The sequence below is a fragment of the Pantherophis guttatus genome, chromosome 2, assembly GCF_059756535.1.
Source record: "Pantherophis guttatus breed Tessera chromosome 2, ASM5975653v1, whole genome shotgun sequence".
Lineage (NCBI taxonomy): Eukaryota > Metazoa > Chordata > Lepidosauria > Squamata > Colubridae > Pantherophis > Pantherophis guttatus.
This window is the reverse complement of record NC_142064.1, coordinates 215892516-215918461: the sequence shown is the minus strand read 5'-3', so window position 1 is coordinate 215918461 and position 25946 is coordinate 215892516. Positions and strand designations below refer to the sequence as shown.

Below are 25946 nucleotides of genomic sequence, written 5' to 3'. Positions count from 1 at the left end.
AAAATGTGATCTTTTTTCTTTCTTTTGGCCCATAATCACAGACATAGACAGAGACACAGACACACACAAACACAATTTTAAACTGGGACTAAACTGCTGCTTGCTGAATGATCTTACTGAACTTATGTAATTACCAATTATGCAGTCATGATAAATATGGCAGAAATCTTGCCATTCACAAACGATAGTCTGTATAATCAGCATAATGATGTGATGAAAATATAGACAGCAAAAAATTACAAACTAGAACTAAAAATAAGCCTTAGTGTTAAAATATTGGGTTTTAATACACTGTTTACTCAGATAACATGTGAAATTGAAAATCTGATTTACAATATACCTCACACATGCAATTTTGCTAAATATTCCAGAATTGAATATTGTTCTAAAGTGCTTTCCCAACCATTGCTGACAATGACTTATAATAATTAAAGTCACATTTCTTCTGATATAAGAAATCTTTCATGTTTCACCAATAATATGCTTTTGGCTTAAAGAAAGGAAAAACAGTCCTCACGTCAGGAACCTTAAAAGTTATTTAAGATAAGTATATCTTCAGAATGGACTGTCTGAGCATTTCTGCGCCCAATAGAAAAAGTTTAATCTGCTGAAATTAAATTGCTGCTTGCTCTAAGAGGAAACTAGATCGTCATTAGCAAATTTAGGAGGGGAAAATTGAACAGCGAAAGAACATTTTCTTCAAGCTGGCCAGTCATCCAGGTGTGTTTCCAGCAGCATGATTCCTCTACTCAATCCCTTGCTATTTCCACCACTGCTCCTTCTAACCCTCAGTATTCAGGATCCGACTGAAGCTTGCAGCTGTTTCCCGACTCATCCACAGCAACAAATCTGTAGTTCTAATATTGGTGAGTCACAAATCATCTATGCTTTTTACTGGACAAACTAGCACAGCTGTTTAGAGACATGATTAGCTGTATGCTCACATATCTGTAATGCTCTAGGGTTCATATCTCAGAATGAATCAGCACTGTAAAAGAAAAAAGTTAAACACTACCACACAGGATTCCCAGGATAAAATGAATTTCAAAAGCATGTAAAAGTGCTTAAGTTTGGAATTCTCTGTTTACCATCTTTATCTTTAATAATTTACTGGACTTGCTATATTAAATTTATTTTCAATAATCTGTGGAATGATAGGCACTAGAGCTGTTTCTGAATATTACTAACATTTCATATATAAACAAACATGAATAGGGGTCATGTAATATGTATGCTGTACAGACGATAACAGTAAAACAAAATACACATTTACAGTTATAATCTGCTTCTTAACTATCTTAAATCAAGGATTTATCAAGTTCCTTTCAGCTGATTTAAACTTCACAGTTGAATATTTTTGCAACATATGCTAGACTTTCTATGAGTCTTTTTTCTCCCTCCCTCTCTCTGTTTAGGTATGGGAGTTTGTTAATTCATGTCGCTATATACTGCATACTAAATACTATATACAGTATTTATCGACAATCTCTCTCTCTCTCTCCCCTGCCAAGTGTATAATCTGTATAAAGTTTTCCATTATGAATATATTAAAATTTTATAATGTGATAATCCAAAATTATCACAATATGTGACATTTTTTCATTTTATCAATTCAAGATATAGCTTCTATTCAGAATTGAAGAGCAAATGTAAAACATTAGTTTCTGAAATGTCACAAAATTAGCATTTGTATGGAAGAGGCAGAACCTTCTGCCTACTGATTGCTTTTCTGTGTTGATAAAATCTTTGTAACCATGACAAGCTCTAACCTGCCCAAATCCATCAAGAAAATTACCTAGACAAGCAGTATAAAATATAAGAGAAAAATAACTTAGTTTAATGATAAAACAATTCACATGTGTTGTTTCTATGCATTCTTATATGTATTACTTTTCTGAAATGTGAAATATATCGATACAGCATGTCATGGTAATCAGTTGAGATGAAATCATTATAGAAAGTTAATTTCTGGTTTAAGTTCATATTTATATTTCTTTATTTTAAAATCCATACCTCCATAGTTTTGAGATTAAAATGAAATGACTAGTTTTTAGGCTGCTTAATTACAAATCACTACATAGTACTTTAGGTGAAAAACAAAAACTAACAATACATTATTTAAGCTGCAGAATTGTTTATTCAGGGCTCTCAGTTTTTAATCTGTTGAGCACTTGTGAGAATTTATCAGTATTTGTCTATTCTACATACACAGATCATATTAAACAGTACACATGTTTTATATTTGTAATCATACAAAAAATATATAGCAGGTACTAATAGTGAAGTCAGTGGTTGAAGCTAACATGGTTGGGACATCAAGAATGTAAGGTAAGCAAGGCTACAGAACATAAATAATATTTAAGGAAGAATATTTAAAAAACAGATCCATAGTAGAGCATCCTACAGCAATTTTAATGTTATGGTACATGCAAGCATATTCATAATAAAATAGACAGGAATAAAATATTCTGGAACGAAACAGGTTGGCAGGAAGACTTGAATATTTACAGTCAGGTCCCATCTAAATATTTTTATCTTTTTGTAGTAAACTACATAGTCATTGACATTTAAAAAGAATTTAATTATTCATAAAAATCAATTCTACTAGGTGTTTGATTATTTATTCTTTGAATTGTGATTATTTTCTATAATTTAACTTTTGTTTATTTACTCTGAGTTCTCTGAGCACCAAGGATCCCACATGTCAACCATGAGCTACAAAATATTCTCCTTTATTGGTATTTATTTATTTAAATTTATTGGCTGCCCAACTTCTTTAAAAAAGGAATGGGGAATAAGAATTGGAGAATAAGAAATTATATACTATCTTCTGAAGCTATTTACAAATGGATATTCTATAATTGTCATACAATAAGGTTGCTTTTATGTATATGTTGGCTGAAGTAAACAAGAAAAACTCCCCAGCCTTGCTCCATATGACTTCAAAGCAGTGGTCTTCAGAGAATGGAAGAACTGGGAGCCAAGGAAATTTGCCCCACTTCACCAGCAGCAAATGGAGCATTTCACAGGGCACTAAGTTCACATTTCCCTTGCTAACCACTTTTAGAGAGAATTTAATTGATGCACGATTCATTAATTCATTAATCATTCCTAATCCATTCATGATTCCTCTTCCTTTATCATAAAACTTTCGATCTGAAAATAAATATGCTTAATTCTCCAGTTTACAGTGAAGCATATCTCTTATGGTTGTGCCAAAATCTCAAACTCAAAATATTTCAAAAAGAAATGTTTCAAACTAAAATTCTCTTTTCAATTGTTTTTTTTCAGCAAGTGGAAAGTTCTAAGACTTCAAAACTCCTCCAGCAACAATCAGAAGAGGTTGTTTCATACTTAGGCCAACATTTTCAAAATGAAAATTGACCATTTTTTAAAAAAAGAATTGAATCAGTCAAAATTATAAATGCCTCAGCTAGGTGCTTCCTGCACAAAGTTTTTGTTGGTGTTATAATGCTAGGATGTGACTAGCCATCAATGGTCTTAGGCAAGGTAACAAAGGTTGGCAGGAACAACTTGAACAGGCTCTTATTTTTTTTCAAAAGGATTTGCATCATTTACATATCAGCTAACAAGGATTTGCATCATTGCAATAGAAACAACGGAAAGAACGTTGGAAATCAACTGACTAATAAACCACAGAAATGATAACAGAGTAGAGGCAAGCATTGTATCACCAGCACTAAAATGGGACTAAAATGATGATATATTCCCCTGTCTTGGCAAGTGAATGAGTTAATTAAGAAACCTTCAAGTTGTAATAATTCTTGTGAAAGATTAACTTCCCACTTCCTTCCTTACTGTACATCCCATCGGTAATTTAAATGGTGATACTTCTCAAGGCATTAGCAACCTAAATCTGTGCATATAGAAATTTGTTCCAGTTGAAAGGGCTTGCCTGAATGCTGAAGAATCCTGTGATATGGGATAATGTTTAATATAAGTAAAGGTAAAGGTAAAGGTTCACTTCGCACATATATGCTAGTATTTCCCAACTCTAGGGAGAATATAAGTAATAGAACTTAATGGAATGGAATAGTATGGTGTGATGTGGTATGGTGTGGTGTGGTACAGGTAGTCCTCGACTTACGACCGTAATTGAGCCCAACATTTATGTTGCTAAGCGAAACATGTTAAGTGAGTTTTGGCCCATTTTACAACCTTTCTTGCCACAATTGTTAAATTTGTAACACGGTTGTGAATCTGATTTCCCCATTGACTCTGCTTGTCAGAAGGTTGCAAAAAAGGGATCACATGATCCCAGGATACTGCAACTGTCATAAATATGAACCAGTTGCCAAATTTCTGAATTTTGATTAGGTGACCATGGGGATGCTGCAAGTGTGAAAAACGGTCTTTTTGTCACTTTTTGCAGTGCTATTGTAAGTTTGAATGGTCAATAAATGAACCATTGTAAGTCGAGTACTACCTGTATAACTAATATAACTATAACGAGGTAAATAGTATTTGTGAAAGAATGTACACTTATGTTTTAAAAGCTGACATTAAGGAAAGTTAAATAGTTATTACTTCAGGTAATGCTTAGAGGTCAGAAAAGGAAATCAGGTATGACTCACTTAACAACCTTCTTTTGACAAAGAAATTCTGATCACAATTGTAAGTCAAGGACTCCTTCTACCTGCATATTATATCATTTTTCTTAACTTATCTTTTGAGATAGTTGGTACTGTGTTTCTCAATATTGGCAACTTTAAGATGAGTGGACTTCAATTCTCAGAATTCCCCGTCCAGGATGCTGGGAATTCTGGGAGTCGAAGTCCATCCATTTTTATTATTTATTTTATTTTATTATTGCGATTTATATGCCGCCTTTCTCCCAAGGGACTCAAGGCGGCTTACAAAATGACAATTTCCAATACAAATCACAGTAAAATAGAATTAAAATCAACAGCCCAATTAAAACAGTTTAAAATTATAACAGTGTACATCCAAATGGATCAGTTGAGTTGACGGAAGAGCCACGTCTTCAGCTCACGACGGAAGGAAAGGAGGTTGGGGGCTGTCCTGAGCTCGGTGGGCAATCCATTCCAGAGGGATCCAGATTTTAAAGACGTTAAGATTGAGAAAGCCTAAGCTGGTAGGAAGAATCCCTGGCACAGACCATCATGGCATCCTGCAATAGAATTTTTTTCCTTCCCTCTTTCAGAGGGCCAATGCTACCAATTGTCCTGTGACAAGGAACAAAGTTCTTTTTAGTTTTTGAAAACTATTCTTGATTTGTGTGTGTTTATCACCATAGCACCTAAGCTAATTTGGTAAGGTTTGTATCCTGAAAGACAGGACGTAAATCGTTTTAATAAAATAAATAATTGCTTTCACATTACTATGATTTTTTTGGGGAAAAAACCAGGTATTTTTTCAGTCAATTTTTTCAATAATGTTTTATTTTATTTCAGTGATTCGTGCAAACATAAAGAGTGAAAAAGTGGTTGAAGATTCATCTTCTTCTTTGAAAATGATCCGGTATGAAATCAAACAAATAAAGGTATCTAAAACACTTTGTCTGTTTTGAGGCTAAAATGCCAGGAAAAGACATACATTTAGGAGACTAAAATTTGCTCTGTGCCATTCTATTGACAGTACAACCAATGCTTCAATAGGATGTAAAGACACTGGTAGATGGATAGTGCTCATGCAAGTCTTCCCTTTCAGAACTGAAACAAAGCAGGAAATAAACAGGCTCTTCTCACTATTTTAGCGAAGGAGATAGTATTGGTGTTCTTGTAATACACATCTGCAGATCTGAATGGCAACTAGTAGCCAATCAGAAGGTGCCTTTCCTGGTCAGTGAGCTGAATTGTCTCACTTATTATCCAATAATGTTAATAGTGCCTTTCCCCACTCTCTTTAGCTTTGCATCAAAAAATACATCTATTTCCAAAAACCCAAAACAAACTAACAAATTGAAAGCATTTCATCTGCTCACCATAGTGGCTATCCTCTGACATGATTTATATTTTCACCCTGACCTGCAGCTCTGCAACTATGCTGGCAGATCAAGGATTGGGAATTAGATGCTCCTGTACAGTCTGACCTGTAGAAATTATTGGAACAAAATGCTCCTGTGCAGCTGCAAAGAAATGTTATCCATGTGCAAAAAAATGTTTAACTGTGGCAAAAAGAAAACAAGTCAAGAGAGATCCAGAAAGACTGTTAATTAATCAGTGGAAAACTCAAGGTTTTTTTTTCAACTGGACTGGAACTCATTTCTGAGTCAACACCTTTAGTTACATAAGAACTTAGCTATGGGAGAAAAATAGCATCTCATTCATAGTCAGGATAAATAACTTTGAATTTGAAAACAACCAGTGTAAATTTAATTACAAATAGGTGTGTCAGAAACAAAACTTGAATAATTCGAAATGTTAGTTTTGCAAATAAGATGCCATTTTATTATGAACAGATTTTGTGTTGTATGAAAAAACTGCAGCTTTACAGAAATATGAAGAATCCTTAAGAGACAAGAGAAACAAAAGCATATTTTAAGAGATGTAATATCCAACAATAAATTTAAGAGAGAAAAAAAGAACAATTCTTGTCTGAAAACAATATCAACTTTAATTTCATATCATATTGCCAGATTTCCTACAAGGACGATCTGTAAGGTAATTAAAATATATTAATAACTTTAAAATATATTGGTAGGACCAGGTTACATGACATCATAAAGAGCTGTGGTGGCGCAGTTACAATGCAGTATTGCAAGCTAATTCTGCCAACTGCCAGTAGTTTGAGTCTCACCAGCTCAGGATTGACTTAGCTTTCCATCCTTCCAAGGCTGGTAAAATGGGGGCCCAGATTGTTGGGGGCAATATGCTGACTAACTTCTTAGAGAGCACTGTAAAGCACAATGAAGTGATATATAAGTCTACGTGCTATTGCTATCTGTTCTTTACACCTTTGCTAAAGAAAGGATCCTGTTTTTTCACATTTAGTAACTACTAAATGTGTTGATTCTCCTAGTCTTGACTATATTGGCTGTTAATTTTTTTGACTGCCTTCCTTCTTGGAATTGGGTATAGTATAGTGAGTAAGTTTTTTTTGTAGAGATGAGGTTATATAAGGCACAATCTTTCTCAACAGTCTAGAAATGTTAAAATAAATTAAATAATTGTCAATGTTATTTCAACTAGGAACTAAGAGATTATTACATCAACAAATATATTAAATTTTTACACTATAATGGCCATCTACTCCTGATGGGATTAAATATTCTTAAATGACAATTTTTTTCCTTCCAAAGAAACAGGAGTAACACTCCACATTTCCTTCTGTTTATATTACTGTTTACTGCAACTCTTGGTGACTTTTTTTTTTTTCTTACTCCAAGTGCAACTCTGATTTGCAACAAATAAAAAGCCAAACTGGTTATTCCTGCTTGTATAGAGTTTCCTTACCGGAAAGGATTATTTTCCCCAACAAGGCTATCCAATTTGTATTCCTAAGTGATAGTAGCTGGAGTTCATACTTTCTCCCCCCCTAGTTTGGCAGTACCAGGTCTATGTTTGCTTCTGGAAGATGGAAACATAGCCACCTCTATTCATGGTTTGTTATTTCCAAATTAAATAAATATAACGAAGGTACCTAATGTACTCTAGAAAGCAGCAGTTTACCTAAAATGGATTTGTATGTACTAATCTGTTTTGAAATACCTGCCCTTTCATTTCATTTCTGATCCCAATTCAAAGTGCGGATTTTAATTCTCTCCAGAAAGGATTTTGTCCCTGTGTTTTTGTTTGATGGTTTTCCTTTTTCCATACAGTTTGCAATTCATTTTATTTATATATTTGTTTATAACATATTAAAACCAACTCTGGGCAGCTTACGATCAATGAAACAGTTATAGAATCATACAACCAACAATGATAAAACTAAAAAGCAGGAATACCTGGAGCCACAATGATATTGAGGCCAACTCTCATCTCAGCTTCACCTTGCCTTATCTTAGAGTCTGGGAGAAGAGCCATATTTTGAGTACTCTCTGAAAGGTAGGGGGTCTCTTGGATCTCCAGCAGGAAGGTGTTCCATAGGGCAGGGGATATAATGGAAAAGGTATACTTCCAAGGACCCACAAGATGGCAATTTTTAATGTATATGGAACATGCCTACTCTATCCACTTTAGTTTTTAACTTTAGAAATTAACATGGAAGTCATATATTCGTATTTTAAAAGAACTAAATAATCCTATAAGCAAGATTCTAGTGAGAAAATATTTGGTATTATGATTTACCATGCCTAGTTAGGAATTACTATTTTGTATGATAAAATTAATTTAAATCAATACACTGACTATTATTTATTTGTTTTAAATTTATAATTAAATTTATAATTCAAAACATTATATCTTATTATGCCCATCTTGCCTAGAGGTGACAAGTATTCCTTGACTAATTACCACAATTCAAAATGGAAATTCAATTAGTAAGTGATATGGTTGCTAAGTGAGTCATAGTCTTTAAGTGAATCAAAGTCATTAAGGAGGTCTGGTTTTTCCCATTGACTTTGCTTGTCAGAAATTAGCTAGGGAAGTTGCAAATATGACCCCAGGACACTACAACCCTTTCTTTACAATGATTTCCCCCTTTGTAGTTTTCTCTCATGGCCAGTTATTGTTTGATTATGTACCACCAAGTCATTCTCGACTCTTAGTGACCACTCAGATTTTCTCCATGAAGATCTATCCCTATCCTGACCATTCAGGGGAAAAGGGGAAAATCATTGTAAAGGAAGCTTTGTATAGTAGTCCTTGACTTATGACCATTAATTTAGTGATCTTTCGAATACACAATGGCATTGAAAAGATTAATCCTCGCACTTATGATCTTTGCAGCATTCCCATTGTCATGTGTTCAAAATTTGGGTACTTGGAATGTATTTTACAATAGTTGCAGTGTCCTGGGGTAAACCTTCCTAGCTAGCTTCTGACAAGCAAAGCCAATGGAAAAGCCAGACTTTTCTATCACCACTGTAAAAAGGGAATATTAGGACAGGGATGGTAAGCATGCTGGTGCGCTTATGCACGCCCCTTCAAGACCTCTTAGGAATGGGGTAAGGTTGACAGTAGACAATCTAAGGTTAAAGTTTTGGGGGTTTGGGGAAGAAACCACAGAGTTATTTTAGAGTTACAGTTACACTGTAACTGACTCTATCTACTTTTCTACTGATCATTCTCTTGTCTTTCCTTCCATCTTTCCCAGCATTAGAGCCTTATCCAGGGGACGGGATTTTCAAATATTGTGTCCGTAGTAGGGTAACTTCAGCTTCATTATTTGTACTTTGACTGAGAACTTCCAGAGGCTTGTTCAATTATCCATTTTCTGTTTTCTTGGCTGTCTGTGGTATTATAATTAATGTGTTAATCTAATTCATTCATGGGTGCCCACAATATTTGTTGCTTACAAAAACTAAAAAATCCACTATACAAAGAGTAAAAACAAAAACCCTCATCCCCCTGCAATAACAAGCCACTTTTCCTATGCTCTCTTGTACTAAGATATAGCAAGAACAATATAAAAAACTGGGAAGCTTTATAGTGCAAATGTTAATATTACAAAGCATAATGTTAAATTGTTTTATACATGCTTATACAGAATTTTCTTTTTCCTAATAGATATTTAAAGGTTTTGAAAAAATGAAAGATGTTCAGTATGTTTTTACAGAATTGACATCGGCAAAGTGTGGGATAAAATTAAACATCAGTGACAAGAAGAACAGTCAGTATCTCCTTTCAGGTATAGTATATTAAAGTCAATTGTTAAAGTCAGACAAAAATCAACATTTGAGCCTTATAGCCATCAGTGACATTTCTGTTAAAAATGTAAACATTTCTAGAAACTAATTACTCTCTCCCCCTCTCTTCCTCCCTCCCTCTCCCCCCCTCTCTCTTTCTGTGTATGTAGCATATAGAAGTGAACTATAAGAGCAAATGAGCATTACTCATGCCCATTACAAGATATGTGGACCTACCTCCTTGAATAAATTAAAATAAAACAATTTTATTTCCCCTTTCCCTCAATAATTTAAAAATAAAGGAGGGGGGGAGAGAGAAAACTAGACAAGGTTTGTAGGTGTTGGTGACATATAAATTTAAATCATCATAATCTTTTCTGGACCTATAACAGGTTATATATTCTACTAGACAATTTGATTGATTTAGTGCCTGTGGATTATGTCTTCGGCAATTAGAGTGTCTGAGTCCCTCGTTTCAACATTTTCTTTACTTCAGGTGAAATTTCACATGATGGAAGAGTTTTTATTTATTTATGCAATTTTATTAAACCATGGAATAAACTTACCCGCTCTCAAAAGATAAATCTACGTAAGAAATATGAAATGGGCTGTGACTGTAAAGTAAGTATAACAATTAGATTAGAATATAATCTACTATTACTATATCAGTTGTGCAGCAATATATAAGTAATAAATATACCTATAATGTAATTATACGTATGTACGTACGTATGTATGTATATGTAAGGAATGTAAGTAGACTAAAGCAGATTTGTTAAAATGCATATGTCAGGTTTCAATGCTATCTCAAAATAAATGAACTTCCAAACTGCCACTCTTTAAGGAAATTTTCTCTTTATTCGAGCACAGCAACCTGATCCTGACTCTTCGCGGTCAATACTGACCTTTGCTCCACAATCCCTCCCTTTCCGATCCCCAATTCTCTGCTTCTCATTGGCTATCTTCCAAGTCACTCTCCTGATTCCTTTTTCGGCAGTTCACAGGAATGTTTCCCCTCTCCTCATCTCCAAGGAGACCGAATCTTCAAAGGGATTTAGCAGGCAAAAGTTCAGGCTTCATCCTCCCTTTTCTATGTCAGTGCTGAGATGCTGACAGCATAAGTTTTAACCTACCTTGTCTAAATGGTACATCCAAATACTACAGCAATCTGTTTTGGGATGGTAGTCCTCCTAGCCATGTCATAATACCTAAAACTGTTTTCTATACCTATTTCACTGAGCTTTGGAACAATTTTCTCAACTGTGCCATATGTCCCTTTAGTAGTTATTTACTATTAGAAAATCAATGTAAGATGTTCCTGCAAACTTTGCTAACTGCAGAGGTCTAGCAAAAGTTATGCAAAAGGTTACTTTTCCTAAAAGTTAAGATTGGGAGAGCATTTTTTTGAAGGTACTACTTACAAAACTACCAGGAAAAGAAGTTCTAATGATAGAATAGGATAGTCTGAAGTCAGAACTTTTCAACCTCTAGACATTTTGCATACCACTTGTTATGTATCTAATTTTGGAGGGAAATTAGAGCGGGAAAAATCTCAATGCTCATTGGTTAAGACACTTGGAAAGTAGCTATATAAGGAGAGCTGTCGAGCTGCAAAGCTTCTGGATTCTCACTGTATATTAAAGAATTGTTGTTCACTTCGACCTGTCTCCTGTCTCCTCGCCCAATCTAATACTGGCGACAAGGATGGGATCGAAGTAAACAGGTTGCGCAAATAAGAGCTGACAACAGAATCTAGGGCATACTAGTACCAGTCGACCATGCAAAATGGGAAACCCCAATAGTCACCTCTCTCAAATCTGACAGGTCACTGCGCATCTGCGCCAACTATAAGTGTACCCTAAACAAAGCCCTCCAGCAAAGCGCCTCCCCTGTCCCCATTGTGCAGCACCTGCTACATTCTTTGTACCCCGGCAAGGTTTTCACTAAACTCGACTTTGCACATGTGTACCAGCAACTGCTGGTAGATGACGCTACCGTGGAAGCACAGACTATAGTAACATATAGAGGTGCCTTCAAGTGCACCAGACTACAATTTGGGATTAACATTTTCCCTGGGCTGTTTCAAAGTGTCATGGAATGCCTGCTGCAAGGACTGCCGGGGGTTGTACCCTATTTCGATGATGTCTTAGTTACTGCAGCAGATGAACAACAGCTGCAGGATTGCTTGAGGGGAGTGTTAACTATATTCAGGAACATGGGGCTACAAGTTAAAAGGAACAAATGCCAGTTTGCTGTACCCACAGTTGAGTTTCTAGGGTACAAGATAGATGGAACTGGTATCCACCCCACAGAGAACAAGGTCTGGGCTATTTGCAACGCACCTACCCCAATGACCCGGGTGGAACTGCAGCGTTCCTGGGACTTTTAAACTTTTATTCTATCTTTTTAAAGAACAAAGCCACAGTGGCCGAACCACTCCACAAACTATTTGTGAAAAAATCTCCATGGGTTTGGAGTAGGGTGGAAGCCGCGGCATTTGCAGCTGTCAAAAGACTTCTCTCAGCCGACAGCCTCCTAACCAACACAATGAACTGCTTCCCCTTGTCCTTGTCTGTGACGCCTCCCCCTTTGGCGTTGGGGCTGTTTTGAGTTATAGACTGCGAATGGACAAGAAGCCCCCATCGCCTATTTCTCCCATACCCTGTCCAGCGCTGAGAGAAATTACAGCCAGCTGGACAGGGAGGCCCTGGCAGTTGTCGCTGGAGTTAAAAAGTTTCATGAGTATCTGTTTGGAAGGATTTTTGAATTTCGTTAAAAAAAAAAAGGATTTCGTTACTGATCACCGACCCCTACTAGAACTTTTGGCTGGGGACCACCCCACCCCGGCAGCCATGTCCCCCCATCTGACTAGATGGGCTATTTTTCTGGCTGCATACTCATATCAACTCATCCATCGTCTGCATCGGAGCCTTGGGCATGCCAATGCCCTCAGCAGATGCCCACTGCTGGATTTGCTGGAGGACCCAACTCCAGGCATCCCTGTTCTGCTTATTGACTCTATGGACTCTGGCCCTATCACTTCTGCTGAAGTTGCAAAGGCCTCTGCTAAAGACTCTGTGTTGCAAACTGTTATTGGCTGGGTGCATAGGGGATGGCCAAATGGCCCTGTTGGCAGGGAATTTAAACCGTTTGTCTGTAAACAGCATGAGTGGTCTAAGCAAGGGGGTTGCTTGCTATGGGGTGATCGGGTGGTGATTTCGCTGTGTCTAAAGGAGCATGTATTGGCCACATTGCATATTGGTGCACATTGCATCCTCACAGTTGGGAATTGGGAGGATGAAGGGATTGGCAAGGAACTATGTGTGATGGCCTAATATGGACGAATGCATTGCTAAATGGGTGGCAAGTGTAACCCCTGTCAAGAATCTCACCCCGCTCCCCAGACGTCTCAGTCTAAAGAGTGGAAAGGGCCCCGGGGACCATGGTCCCGCATTCATATTGACTTTGTTGGCCCATTCCATGGTCTAACTTTTCTGATTGTGGTGGATGCTTATTCAAAGTGGGTGGAGATCATCTAATGCACTCCACCACTGCGGAGGCTGTAATTAAAGCGCTCCAGAAACTATTCACCACGCATGGGCTACCAGATACTCTGGTGTCAGATAATGGGCCTCAATTTACGGCTACTCAATTCGAGGGGTACCTAGCTGAGTTAGGGGTCCGTCATGCACTCACAGCACTTTTTCATCAGGCTAGTAATGGTCAAGCTGAAAGATTTGTTAGATCGGCCAAAGAGGCATTGGCCAGACTCAGACCGGGAGACTGGAAAGCCAGAATTGAAACTTTTCTAGCAGCCTAGCATGTTACACTGTGCATGGCAACGGGACGAAGTCCAGCAGAGCTCTTAATGGGCCAGAGACTCCGTTGCACCCTAGATAGACTACATCCCAATTACTCCCCTGCGGGATACATGAAAGCTGAAAGTAAGACTAGAAGCTTCTCTATTGGGTCCTGGGTCTTCACGAGAAATTATGCGGATGGTCCCCTCTGGGTGGCTGCGCAGATCACTGACATTACCGGGCCCAGGTCATATATTGTAGAAATCAGTAATGGAAGGGTATGGCGCAGATATATTGAGCAGTTAAGGAAACATCTGGGCAAACAATGCCCGACGAGCCAGACTGCAAAATAGACAAACCAGTCCCTGACTCACCAATCATTCAACCAACAGCTAACTCAAACCCGAAGTGGCCGGAAGACTTACCTGATGACTTGGGTGTCCAGCACCACCTCTTCGAGAAACCAGGCCCATCCAAAGAGTGCAATGCCAATAAAAATATCCAGGAGGTTCCATTGGCTGGGCTGGGAGAGACAAAGGGTCCCTCCGACCAGCCCAAATCCCTGCCTCAGACCGAATTGCGCAGGTCAACTAGAATCAGGGAACGCCCTAGTCACCTGCATGATTATGTATGTAAATAGTTTGGTAAAATGCTTTCTGGGAGGGGAGGAGTGTTATGTATCTAATTTTGGAGGGAAATTAGAGTGGGAAAAATCTCAATGCCCATTGGTTAAGACACTTGGAAAGTAGCTATATAAGGAGAGCTGTCGAGCTGCAAAGCTGCTGGATTCTCACTGTATATTAAAGAGTTGTTGTTCACTTCGACCTGGCTCCTGGCTCCTCACTCGCCCGATCTAACACCGCTAGTTGTAAGTGAGGGGTCCTTGGTGCTCTCTGAGCTTGCTTGTTTTCTTGCAGATATTTCATTACTCTAACTAGGTAATATCATCAGTGCTAGTAAGAACTGCTGTTTGCTGTCAGTTCATATTCTGGTGTCTTGGTTGTCTGTGTGGGTGGGAGTGGTCTTAGAGATTCTTTTGTCAGGCTGTTTTCTGATGGCTCTTTGGCAGTTAGTGTATGATGGCATATACTAGTTATAAGTGTATAAAATTAATACCTTATAACTATCATGTTGAGAACTTATTGTTACTGTTGCAATATTTTCAGGATCAGACTCAATAAAATTAGCAAGAGTTAAAGATTTAACTATATATTCTTTTATTTACATTAGGCATTCTATATTCACTGAATATTCACAGATAGAAGCAAGGGAAAGGGTGTAGGTAGCTCCTTATATATACAATGGGTGGAGCTATATGTGGGAGTGGTGAATTATGAATACATTAAGAAGTGAAGAATAAGTTAACCCCTGATACCCTGTTTGTACACTATTTACACATTAGAGAATAAGGCATTTACATCTGACAAATCCCCCTCTAAATGCCGATTCGTTATACAACACCAGTTACACTCAGATTCAGGACAATACAAAACATACAACTTAGAGGTTAAATATTTATGCTGCTTAGAAGGTAAAGGCTTTGTCAATATATCAGCTAATTGTTCTGAAGTGTCGCAATGCACTGCTTTAATAAATCCATCCTGAGATAATTGTCTCACATGTTTAAATTTTATATCTATATGTCTGGACCTTTGTCCAATGGCATCAGATCTAGATATTTCAATGGCTGCTTTGTTGTCTTCATGCATAACAAAGGGCAGAGCAGGTTTTTTCCAGACATCTGAAATTAAATCATTAAACCATACAAGGTTATTTGCGGCTTTGGATAAACAAACATATTCCGCTTCTGTCGTTGAAGTGGCCACTAGTTCTTGTTTACCAGTGTACCAGTAAACTGGACAGTCATTTAAGAGAAATACATAACCAGATGTACTTTTTCTGCATGAGGTGTCTCCAGCCCAATCTGCATCTGCATAACACGTAAACTTTGGTTCTTTAATATCATTAGGCTCTAACATTAAACAAAAGTCTAGTGTACTTTTTAGATATCTTAAAATTCTTTTAACAGCTTCCCAGTGATACATTGTTGGTTTGCTGACATGCCTAGATAATAAATTGAGTGGTAAAGCGATATCTGGTCTAGTCCAATTAGATATGTAAAGGAGTGAACCTATGATTGATCTATAGAATGTATTGTCCTTGAACTCGGGAGAAGATTCATCAGAATTTCTTAGAAAGTCAGTTTGCATAGGGGTATCACAAGGTTTGGCATTGTTTAAGTTGCATTTATTTAAAAGTTCTATGATCTTATCTCTCTGGGTAAGTTTGAATCCCCTTTTTGTCTTATTAATTTGGACACCAAGGTATTTGTTTACCTTGCCTAAAGATTTCAATGAGAAATGCTCATTTAGTTTAGTTACAAAAGTTTCTCTTCTTTCTTTATGTTTTCCTATGTATAAAATGTCATCCACATAAATCAATACAAATTCAATGTAATCATCACCCCTCTTGACAAAGAAACAATTATCAGCAGTGGTAGCGTTGAAGTCCATGGTCTTAAGTACTTTTACTAAACAATCATACCACCGTTTACCAGATTGTTTTAGCCCGTATAAACTCTTGTTTAACAACCAAGTCTCATTTCTGTTTGTGTATTGACTATGAGGTGCTCTCACGTATATTTCTTTATCTAATTTTGCGTGTAGGTACGCAGTCTGTATGTCATATTGGAATACATCAAGATTGAGTGCTGATGCTACCACTAGAGCTGTTTTGACACTCTCTGTTCTTACAGTGGGGGAATACGTGTCAGTATAGTCCTCCGGATATTTCTGTGCATAACCCTGTGCAACTAATCTAGCTTTGTATAGAGTATTTCCTCCCTCTAAATTCTTAATTTTATATATCCACCTGGTACCAATAATTGTCTTATCTTTAGGTGCAATTGCAGGTGTAAATACATTTAATCTTTGTAAACTTTCCATCTCTTTCTTCATTGCTAATTCCCATTTTTCTTTTTCTTCGTGAGGAAGTTTTAACACTTCCTCGTATGTATTGGGTGTTGTTGGTTCACCATCCATGTGCATTATATAATCCTTGTATTTATTTGGCATTTGATTTCTGGTGTTTCTAATGATTTTTTCGGGTTTACTATCGTTATCATGCAAATATCTTGCTTCCTTTTTTGTTAGTGTGTCTGTCTTTATTTTGTGTTGGCTATTTGTCCAAGTTTTGGTTTTGTTTTTATATTTGTTGATATTTTGCTTTTCTATAGTTCCTTTCTCATGAGGTTTTGTATCTTCATGTTTATTTGGGAATATCTCATTAAGATGTAATTTAGACCAGTTAGCTTGTTCATGGAACACAGCTGTTCTGGAGACTATAAATTTGTTGTTACTATCAATGAATCTGTATCCTTTAGTGCCAGTCTCATATCCCATAAATCTGAGTCTTCTGGACACATTTTCTCCCTTTCTTCTTAATTGTTTAGGTATGTGTACGTCTGCTGTGACTCCAAATATATGCATGTGTGCTAATTTTGGTTTTCTATTATACATCACTTCATATGGTGTCTTATTTACAATGCTGGACCATGTTCTATTTTGTGTGTAATTTGAATAATGTAGGGCTTCTGACCAGAATTGTTTGCTTAAGCCAGCATCTTCCAATGTGCATCTAATCATGGTTTGTAATGTGGAATTTTTTCTCTCTGCAATCCCGTTTTGGAACGCAGAAAATGGACTAGATGTGTAATGTAACATTCCTTTGTCTTTTAACCATTGTGAGAATTCTTTAGACATGAATTCGCATCCTCTGTCTGTCATAATTTGTTTTATTTTGATGTTGTGTTGTGTTTCTATGCGTTTGTAAAATTCTTTAAATTTTTGAAATGTTTCATCTTTGTGTTTTAATGTATAAACAAATCCATATCGGCTATAATCGTCCACTATTGTCAGGAAGTAACGTTTTCTATAAGTGATTGATGGAGTTAATGGACCAACTAAGTCCATGTGCACTAAATCAAAAATTTTGTTAGTTGATCTGGTAGATTTTCTTGGCCTGGGACTAGTTTTTAGGTTTGTAGATTTACATACTGAGCATTCCAGATAATTTTCACAATTTTTTATTTTAACACCTTCTGCGTGTTCAGTCATTTTTTGCACTACAGGAAAACTGGCATGTCCTAACTTCCTATGCAATATGTGAGCACACTCATCATGAATTGGTTTACCTATCTTTGGCTTCTTATCGTTGTGTGTATCTGTGTGATCATGAGATATTTTACATTCATCATTGTCACTGTTGCTAACATTCTCATCATCTATTTCAATACAATCTTCCATATTTGAATCAATGTTATGTAACCATTTTTCTTTTGTTATCAGATAAGGTAGGCCTCCTTTAGTCACACAGTGCCTACATTTATTTTATTCTTTTCCAAAGTTGCCTTTCCTTTTGAAAAGACAATGTTAATGTCAGAATCTCTGCTTAGTTTTATGGCACTTAATATGTTATGAGGTATTTCAGGTATTAGTAATACCCCCTCTATTTTTCCTAGACCAGGCAAGGTTACATTTCCTCTACCTAATACTTGAACCTTTTCTTGGTTAGCTACCTTAATTACAAATTTATCTTCTGCAAATGAAGACAATATACTTTTGTTATTAGTGGTGTGATTAGTTGCTCCAGAATCAATAAGCCAATTATTGTTCTCACTTTGTTGTGTGTTAGTGTTGTCTTGTTTATTTAATCCATTCAGTGAACCAGACTTTCTATCCTTTGAATTGTTTCTGCCCCCTCTATTCTCTCTGTGATTTGGTGGGCTCCTATATCTATGCCTTTCTATGGAAGGCTGTCTATAATCATATTTGTTTCTGTATTCTGATCTATATCTTTCTTTTAAGAATTTTGGGCAATCTCTTCTATTGTGTTCCCTGGATCCACAATTATGACATTTAAATGTTCCACTATATTTTTCTTGGAAAGCTACTTTCCTATATGGTTTATGTTCTGTGTGATTGTTAGAACGATTCCTTCTAGAATTATCTTCTGTTATCAATTTGTTAGATAGACTTTCTATGGATAAATATCCTAGATTGATTGTGTCTAAGTGTGACATAAAATTGTCCCATGATGGATCAAGTGAGTTGATAATAACACTTTTCATTGTTTGGTCTGAAATCACCTCCCCCCTCAAATGCAGTTCAGCTCTTATTTTGTTCAAAGATATTAAATGTTCACTTATGGAAACCCCTGGTTTTATCCTAGATGAAAAGAAGTCTTTAGATATCCTTGTGGTGGTAGCTACACTGTCACTGTGAAACAAATTAAACATGCATTGAATAATTTCTGAAACAGTCAAATTTGGCTTAATGCTGTGATACATTGCAGGAGACACACTAGATATTATTAAGAAAAAAGCTCTATGGTGTAAATCTATTTTTAGTGTCCAAGGTCTTTTTGGGGGACTAGTGATAAAAAACAGTAAGTTTTCCTTCATAAAGACAACCTGGAGCTGTTGATACCATTCTTGTAAATTAATGCCATCAACCCTTAGTTTTGGGAAGTCACTGGGTAAATTTCCGACATTATTGGGTCCATTACTTACAACCTGAGGTAGTCCGTGGTCTCGTAAATGCAGAAAATTGCAAAACGGCATGGGGATGCTCGCTACGAGTCTGCATGATCTTCTCTCCAGTTCATGTCTTCCCGGATCGTCAGCGTAGTTTCGCGCATGCGCGTTGCTCATTTCTTCTTCGGCGTCGTCGTGGAAGGTTCTCCTCATTGCGGCTTGCTCGCTCTGCTCTTCTTCAGACGAGTCGGTCTCTGGTTCGACTTTGGGGGTTCTGACGACGGTGGCTGTTCTTCCTCTTCTATTGAGAGCGTTGGTGCTTGCTTCGGTCTGCAGCGTAGGGCGGTATCGGCAGGGCTCTCTGGGTTCTGGCGTCAGCGCTCTAGTAGTCAGGATGGGAGCGGGCAGGTCTTGAGGCATTGGCTTGCTCGCTCGCTTTTTCGGCATCTTTTTAGTAATTTTCAGTTTTGGTCCAAATGCAGCAAAGAGCGTTTTCATCGCTGATTTTATTTGGTGTTTTGTTGGATCTTCCTCACTCTCTGGTTCTGATTCTTCTGAGGTGTTTGAATCTTCTTTTTCGTTTTCGTTGTCTGATAACATTTTTCGCGCCAGAAATTTTGAATTGAGCTTGCTGATTGGTTCTGCTTCGTTCATCTTGGAGGCCGGTTGAAACCAAGATGGCCGCCATTCAAATTTTCGCGCGGGATCATCGTTTTTCTTCTTTGTAATGATTTTCTCCGCAGTCATATCACTCACTATTTTTGGATCTTTAGGTTTTTCATTGGTGATGTTTTTCTCTCTCGCTGCTCCGCTGTTCTTCAGCATATCTTGGAGGTTCGCGATGAGGCTTTCATCATTCTTCTGGCTTTTTAATAGTTTTAATATCTCTGACCTGAGTTCGTTATTTTCTATTTCGATTTCCTCCTGGTCATCAATTATTTCTTCGTCTTCAGTGGTGTATTCTTCGGATTCTCTCAAAATTGCATTCGTGGATTCGTTGATTATTTCTTGTTCCGTTTCCATTTCTTTGCTGTAGGCCCTGGTGTTGGGCCTATCTTTCTTAGACATTTTAGAGTTTTTTATTGAGTCAATTAACCATCCTCTGCTACCAATTTGTTGCAATATTTTCAGGATCAGACTCAATAAAATTAGCAAGAGTTAAAGATTTAACTATATATTCTTTTATTTACATTAGGCATTCTATATTCACTGAATATTCACAGATAGAAGCAAGGGAAAGGGTGTAGGTAGCTCCTTATATATACAATGGGTGGAGCTATATGTGGGAGTGGTGAATTATGAATACATTAAGAAGTGAAGAATAAGTTAACCCCTGATACCCTGTTTGTACACTATTTACACATTAGAGAATAAGGCATTTACATCTGACAGTTACTGTTAATGTTACCGCTTAGCTTTTCAAATGGATTTATTGGATCATGTGGTCTTTATTACATATTTCAAGATCCTGCGCATAATGTCTTCCATGATCACCAACTTAATTTTATGATCTAGATATACCTGCACTGAGATTTAATGAAGTATGTCCTCAACTGTGTATGCTTGAATTCAATCTCTCTTGAAACTTCCCTAATCAATGCAGAATGGATAAATAAACCTTTAACCTGTAACAATGGATATACTTAAATGATTACAAAAAGTGTAATTCAATTCAAGTAATATTGAAAGTGTAATTCAATTCAAATAATATATATTAAGGTGGCGAACACATATATTTTTATGCTGCACTCTTCTCCGGCCCTCCTGGGGCAGCTTGCCTCCCTGACAGCAGCTCCTCCTCCTTTTCTTTCTGGTTGCTCCAGCATCCTGGCCAGAAGCGGCAGTGTGAGAACCGCTGATGCCCCCTAACAGTGGCAGGAGCAGCAGGCAGGGAGGCCACCCGCCCAGCCAGCAAACCCTGCCCCACTGCCCCATGCGTCAGTGCTGCAGGCTGGAGGACTGGGGCCGCACAAGAAGCTCGCTCAGGTGGGAGGAAAGCCCCGGCCCGCCCATCCTGGCTGGCAGCTCTGCTCCCCTTGCTCTTCCGGGTTCCCGTGTGCCAGCCACTTGTTCTTCACACATGCGGGAGCGCCAGAAACTGGAAGACCAGGTGACTGGCATGCATATGTGCACTGGAAACCGGAAGATCATCTACCTGGTGCATGCATGTGCACTGAGCGGCTGCTCTTTCGGTTTCTGGTGCTCCCGTGCATGTGAAGACCAGCTGGGTGGTGCCCCGGAACCCGGAAGAGCAATAGGCAACGGCTCCACGTGCCCAGAAAGATGGCTATGCATGCCACTTCTGGCATGCGTGCCATAGGTTCGCCATCACAGCCTTATGCTACCAAATTATTTCTGTTTTTTTAAAAACAAATCTTTCACTAGACAACTGTACTTGTGGAGTTCATGGTGCTCTCTGAGCTTAGTTGGTTTTTTGCAGATTATTATCCAACTAGGAAGTCTCTTCAGGGTTCCCTCTGCTCTCTGTTTAAATGTAGTGACTTCCTCTATCAGTACTGGGAGAGTGATTTTTTTCTTGATAGTTCCTTGATTAGGCTGTTGTTCACTATCTGAGTACAACTGTACAACTGTATCATCAACATATCACTTCTTTTAATAGTAAGATAAGAAGGACTAGCAGCAAAATATCCATGCTGCATAATTCCAAGATGGTTTTCTGCACTTAATGTGCACATTGTAGATATCAAGGTGATGCATAACAGTCTTTTAGATGCACAAAAGTCATGTTGGTACAAAACTATAGTTTATATGTTCAACTAATTCAGAAAAGTAATTGAAATAATATCTTGTACTGATATAGATTTCTACATTGAAATAAGTCATTATGCATTGATGTTGGAATGTGTGTATTTATAATTCCCCAAAGTTCCATCCTTGTCTCATTTCAAGGCACATGTGGGTTTTGGAAACAATTTACAAATTGTCAGAATTTTTACACTGATAAATGATAAATAAGTGTTTATACATTATAAAATATGATTTCAGAGAAGAAAAATGGGAAACTCATATAATTTTCTGCACCTAGATTACTGCCTGCATTGAAAAAGGTTGTTACAGCACTGTTGCATCCCAAGAATGCCTATGGACAGATTGGCTGCTAGAGTCGACGGTCTATGGATATCAAGCAAATAATTCTGCCTGTTTCAAGTACCGTGATGGAGTTTGCAAGTGGCATAATAATCTGCCATAGTGAAATAGTTAGTATCCGAGAACCATAAATAATATAAATTTTTGGGGAAACATGAGAGGTTACGTGCTTAATGTTGCCTGCTTAATAGTCCTTTCCAATAATTGTCTCTTACTTAGAATCAAAAGCAAATTGTGCAGTGTAATTAAAACACAAAATACATAGAACTGGCATCCAGATTAATATAAAATGACATTCCCGGCAGTAGCTGCTTTCAACAGTTATTTTGAAACATCCCTGTTTTCTAAGAAAGAATGTTTTTTTTTAAAAAGTGAGATTTATTAAAATTGTAATTTCTACTCCTGTTAATACATTGCAAAATTTGAAATGTTTAAAATAATACTGTTTTCATCCAAAACACTACCTTTGAATGAATACTACCTTTGCTTATTTCTATAGTCATTTTGTTTTAAAAAGTATTCTAAGAGAAATAATTAAAAAATAAGATATAATAGGCAGTTGTAAAAAAAAATAATAAAGATAAATTTTTACCCTTCAGAGATCATAGATGGAAATTTTTTGTTTAGTATATGTCATATGAAATACTGGATTTCATTTCTCTGTATTTTACTTTTTATGGCTCAATGTATCACGTCATGTCATTTAAAGATTTGCTTTTAACTATAACACCAACCATAACCAAACAGTCCAATCAATTGGGATATACTGTAAATTAAAACTGGCAATTCTGTAACTTAATAATTATGACATGGAGCTATTAGAAGGTATGATTATAATGTACAAACCATAGAAATACATACTTTTGTGAAAAATAGTAGTACTTTTATAGTTTGAGATGGTTACCAAGTCTTGCTACTTAGATAAAAATAAATAAATAAAGGAATGTGATGGAAGAAAACATGGGCCAAAAGTGGTTAAGTGATCATCAGTGCAGAATAGGCTAGGGTTTTTTTTTTCTCCTTTTTTCCCCAACTACAAAAATGTTGAAAATTTAGTTAATTCCTAGACAGCATATTTTGAAAAATTTCGAAACATTAGCACAGGAACGTGCTTTTTTGTTTTTTTTTTTGTGATTCATTAATTGCATTCATAAACTTCCAGACAGATTAATATATATTAGAGACAGTTTAGAGGCAGCATGAATACATTAGGAATTGGCAATTATTTTCTGTTCATACCAAGCCTCATTGGGTTCCTTGTTAATACTTGAAAAAGCTGAAGATTTTTTGAATGCATAGGAATGATCTTGAAAGCAGAATTATCAGCAATTAAACCTTTAATTCATAAGCATCAGAGAAGAGCTGCAGCAGTAAATTGAATTTCTTTTCTTATTTCTTTTGTTAATTTTCAAAGCTTTGGTGAATAAATTGATTTCTTACAGTGAAGAGAGATGTTTCAAAGCTACCATGTAAAGTGGGAAATAAAGGGGATATATTTATTTAAAATAGTTTATAAGAATTAACTCCAGCATATCTGGATCATTTCAAAATCAAATGTAATCTTTTAACTTTTTTTAAAGGAAGGATGGGCATTTTTAAGCCTTTTCATTTGTGATGAATATCTCCAAGGTATACCATATAGTTAATGCTAGCTAATTACATATTGAAAATATGCATACAGTAGCAAATAGATAAAGACCAGATGCACAAACCTGCAATCTATGTAAAATAGCAATTAAAAAATACAAGGTATAATATTGACTATCAAAATCAGTGGGAAAACATTTGTTCATTTGTAAAGATAAGAAATCTAAATAGTATTAATAGTTCAATACTTCTCTAAACATGATTAAATTTGAAGTACCACTAGAACCTAAGAGAATGTTTCAAAAAGACAATGTATTGTGAAATTGATCTTAAAATAAATTTGGAATTTATTAAACTCTCTATCTTTGTACTGGCTTTTTGTTTCTTTTATACTATAAGAACAAAGTCTGCATTACTGCATGCAGTTATTATAGCAAAATATTTTTTCTGTTGCTCTGTATATGTATAGAAAATATCAATGAGCAACCTAAATAAAAAGGGGAAGACACCAAGAGCCACCCTTCTAACAGCACTATTATATTAAAATTGAGGGGTCAATCCTGAGCTACAAACATTTCCTTTATTAGTGCTAAAGTTTGAATTAAAAAGTGGTTGTTCAATGCAATCAGACACCAATTTTTAATGAACATCAGAACAAGACAATATATGCTGCTTCCAGACATTTCACATACCAGCTCATTTTCAAATTATATATTTTAAAATAACTTGAAGAAATGGCATGGTCTGAGTCTTATTTCATGTGCCATTAGTAATGGTTTCTAGCCAGAATTTGTGGCTAGATTGTTAACAATTTGTGTCCTAATTGTTAATGTTCAAAATGTACTCATAAAAGAATGTTAATCTTATGATACAATTTGTTTTCGATATAATCTTTTCCATTGTAATCTTTAATTTACGCACCACTGCAAGTAGAAATCATTGCTGAATGGCTAGGATTTAAGCCTGAATACACCTGTATCAAGTCTCTTTGTCACAAATATACAGAAGTTGGTAACTTCTAATTTGAATAATGAAATGTTAAAACATGAATATAATTTTACCTTAGTGCAATGTATGGACCACTCAAAATGATACAGAATAACAGCTAATTTATTTCCACCAATCCATAAGAGAAGAATGGATAGATGAGGCTGTGTATGTGATTTTTAGGACATAGGCTATTTTGCTGTTGACTAGAAATGACTAACTATAGCCTCATTGAGATGTCTTAAAAACACAACTGGTAGTTAGTATTTGTTCTAACACAACTTAAATTAAAGCTGCTTTAAAACTCAAAATCTATGTTTATATTTTTATTAGTAAACATCAGAACAAGCAGAGTAATTATTATTATTATTTTATATACCAAAGAGCCGTGGCACAGCTGGTAGAATGCAATATTGCAGGCTGACTCTGCTCACTGTCAGAAGTTTGATCCTGACCCGCTCAAGGCTGACTCAGACTTCCATCCTTCTGAGGTCAGTAAAATGAGGATCCAGATTGTTGGGGTCAATACGCTGACTCTGTAAATCACTTAGAGAGGGCCGTAAAGCACTAAGCGGTATATAAGTCTAAGTGCTATTGCTATTTAAAGCCCTGACCTTTTTATGTGCAAAACTGGGATCTTACATTGAATATCTCAACATTCCTCTTTTCCCATAGCCATTTTCTATGTCATCAGTCATCTACTGCAATCAGAAATGGCATCCATTTCTTTTCTGTCATGTCCTCCAATTCTTCCTGCAACTTATCCTCTATGAACTTTAAATTCCTACTCTCATAATCCTTCAGAAGAGATTGATAATTTGTAGGGGAAGAAAGACTCCACTCTGTTGTGGATAAAACTATGCGTTTTCAGAGAAATGATTCTCCCACTTTACTCTCAAAAATGCAGTCATAAAAGAAATGTAGATATATTTTCTGTCCCATCGAGAAGATAAGAACCAGAATTGTCCCTATTATTGGTTGTGTTAATAGTAGTATTTTCAGGATATAATAATCCAATTAGGGCTGGACAAGACAATACAGAAATATATATATAAGCCTTAGTGCTAGTGCTACAGGAGCATCTAATTCCCAATCCTTGATCTGCTAGCATAGTTGCAGAGCTGCAGGCCAGGATGAAGGGACCAAAGAAGAAATCATGTCA

General features: G+C 36.6%; 2 protein-coding genes across 2 annotated transcripts in view; one reads left to right on the top strand and one right to left on the bottom strand.

Annotated features, from left to right (window-relative positions):
* Positions 1-25946, bottom strand: part of SYN2 (synapsin II) — a 114019-nt gene that overhangs the window by 29672 nt on the left and 58401 nt on the right. The window lies entirely within an intron of this gene.
* Positions 695-24157, top strand: TIMP4 (TIMP metallopeptidase inhibitor 4). Its single transcript, XM_034438215.3, has 5 exons — positions 695-866; positions 5436-5524; positions 9651-9771; positions 10266-10390; positions 22149-24157. The coding sequence occupies exons 1-5, from the start codon at positions 737-739 to the stop codon at positions 22311-22313; spliced, it is 630 nt and encodes a 209-aa protein (XP_034294106.2). The 5' UTR covers positions 695-736; the 3' UTR covers positions 22314-24157.

Bases quoted from the DNA above. Each gene is read 5' to 3' on its own strand.
- TIMP4 (XM_034438215.3), top strand. From the start codon at position 737: ATGATTCCTCTACTCAATCCCTTGCTATTTCCACCACTGCTCCTTCTA. The intron at 5,525-9,650 runs GTATCTAAAACA...TTTTCCTAATAG, and splicing joins ATGAAATCAAACAAATAAAG to ATATTTAAAGGTTTTGAAAA. The intron at 10,391-22,148 runs GTAAGTATAACA...TTCTGCACCTAG, and splicing joins AAATGGGCTGTGACTGTAAA to ATTACTGCCTGCATTGAAAA.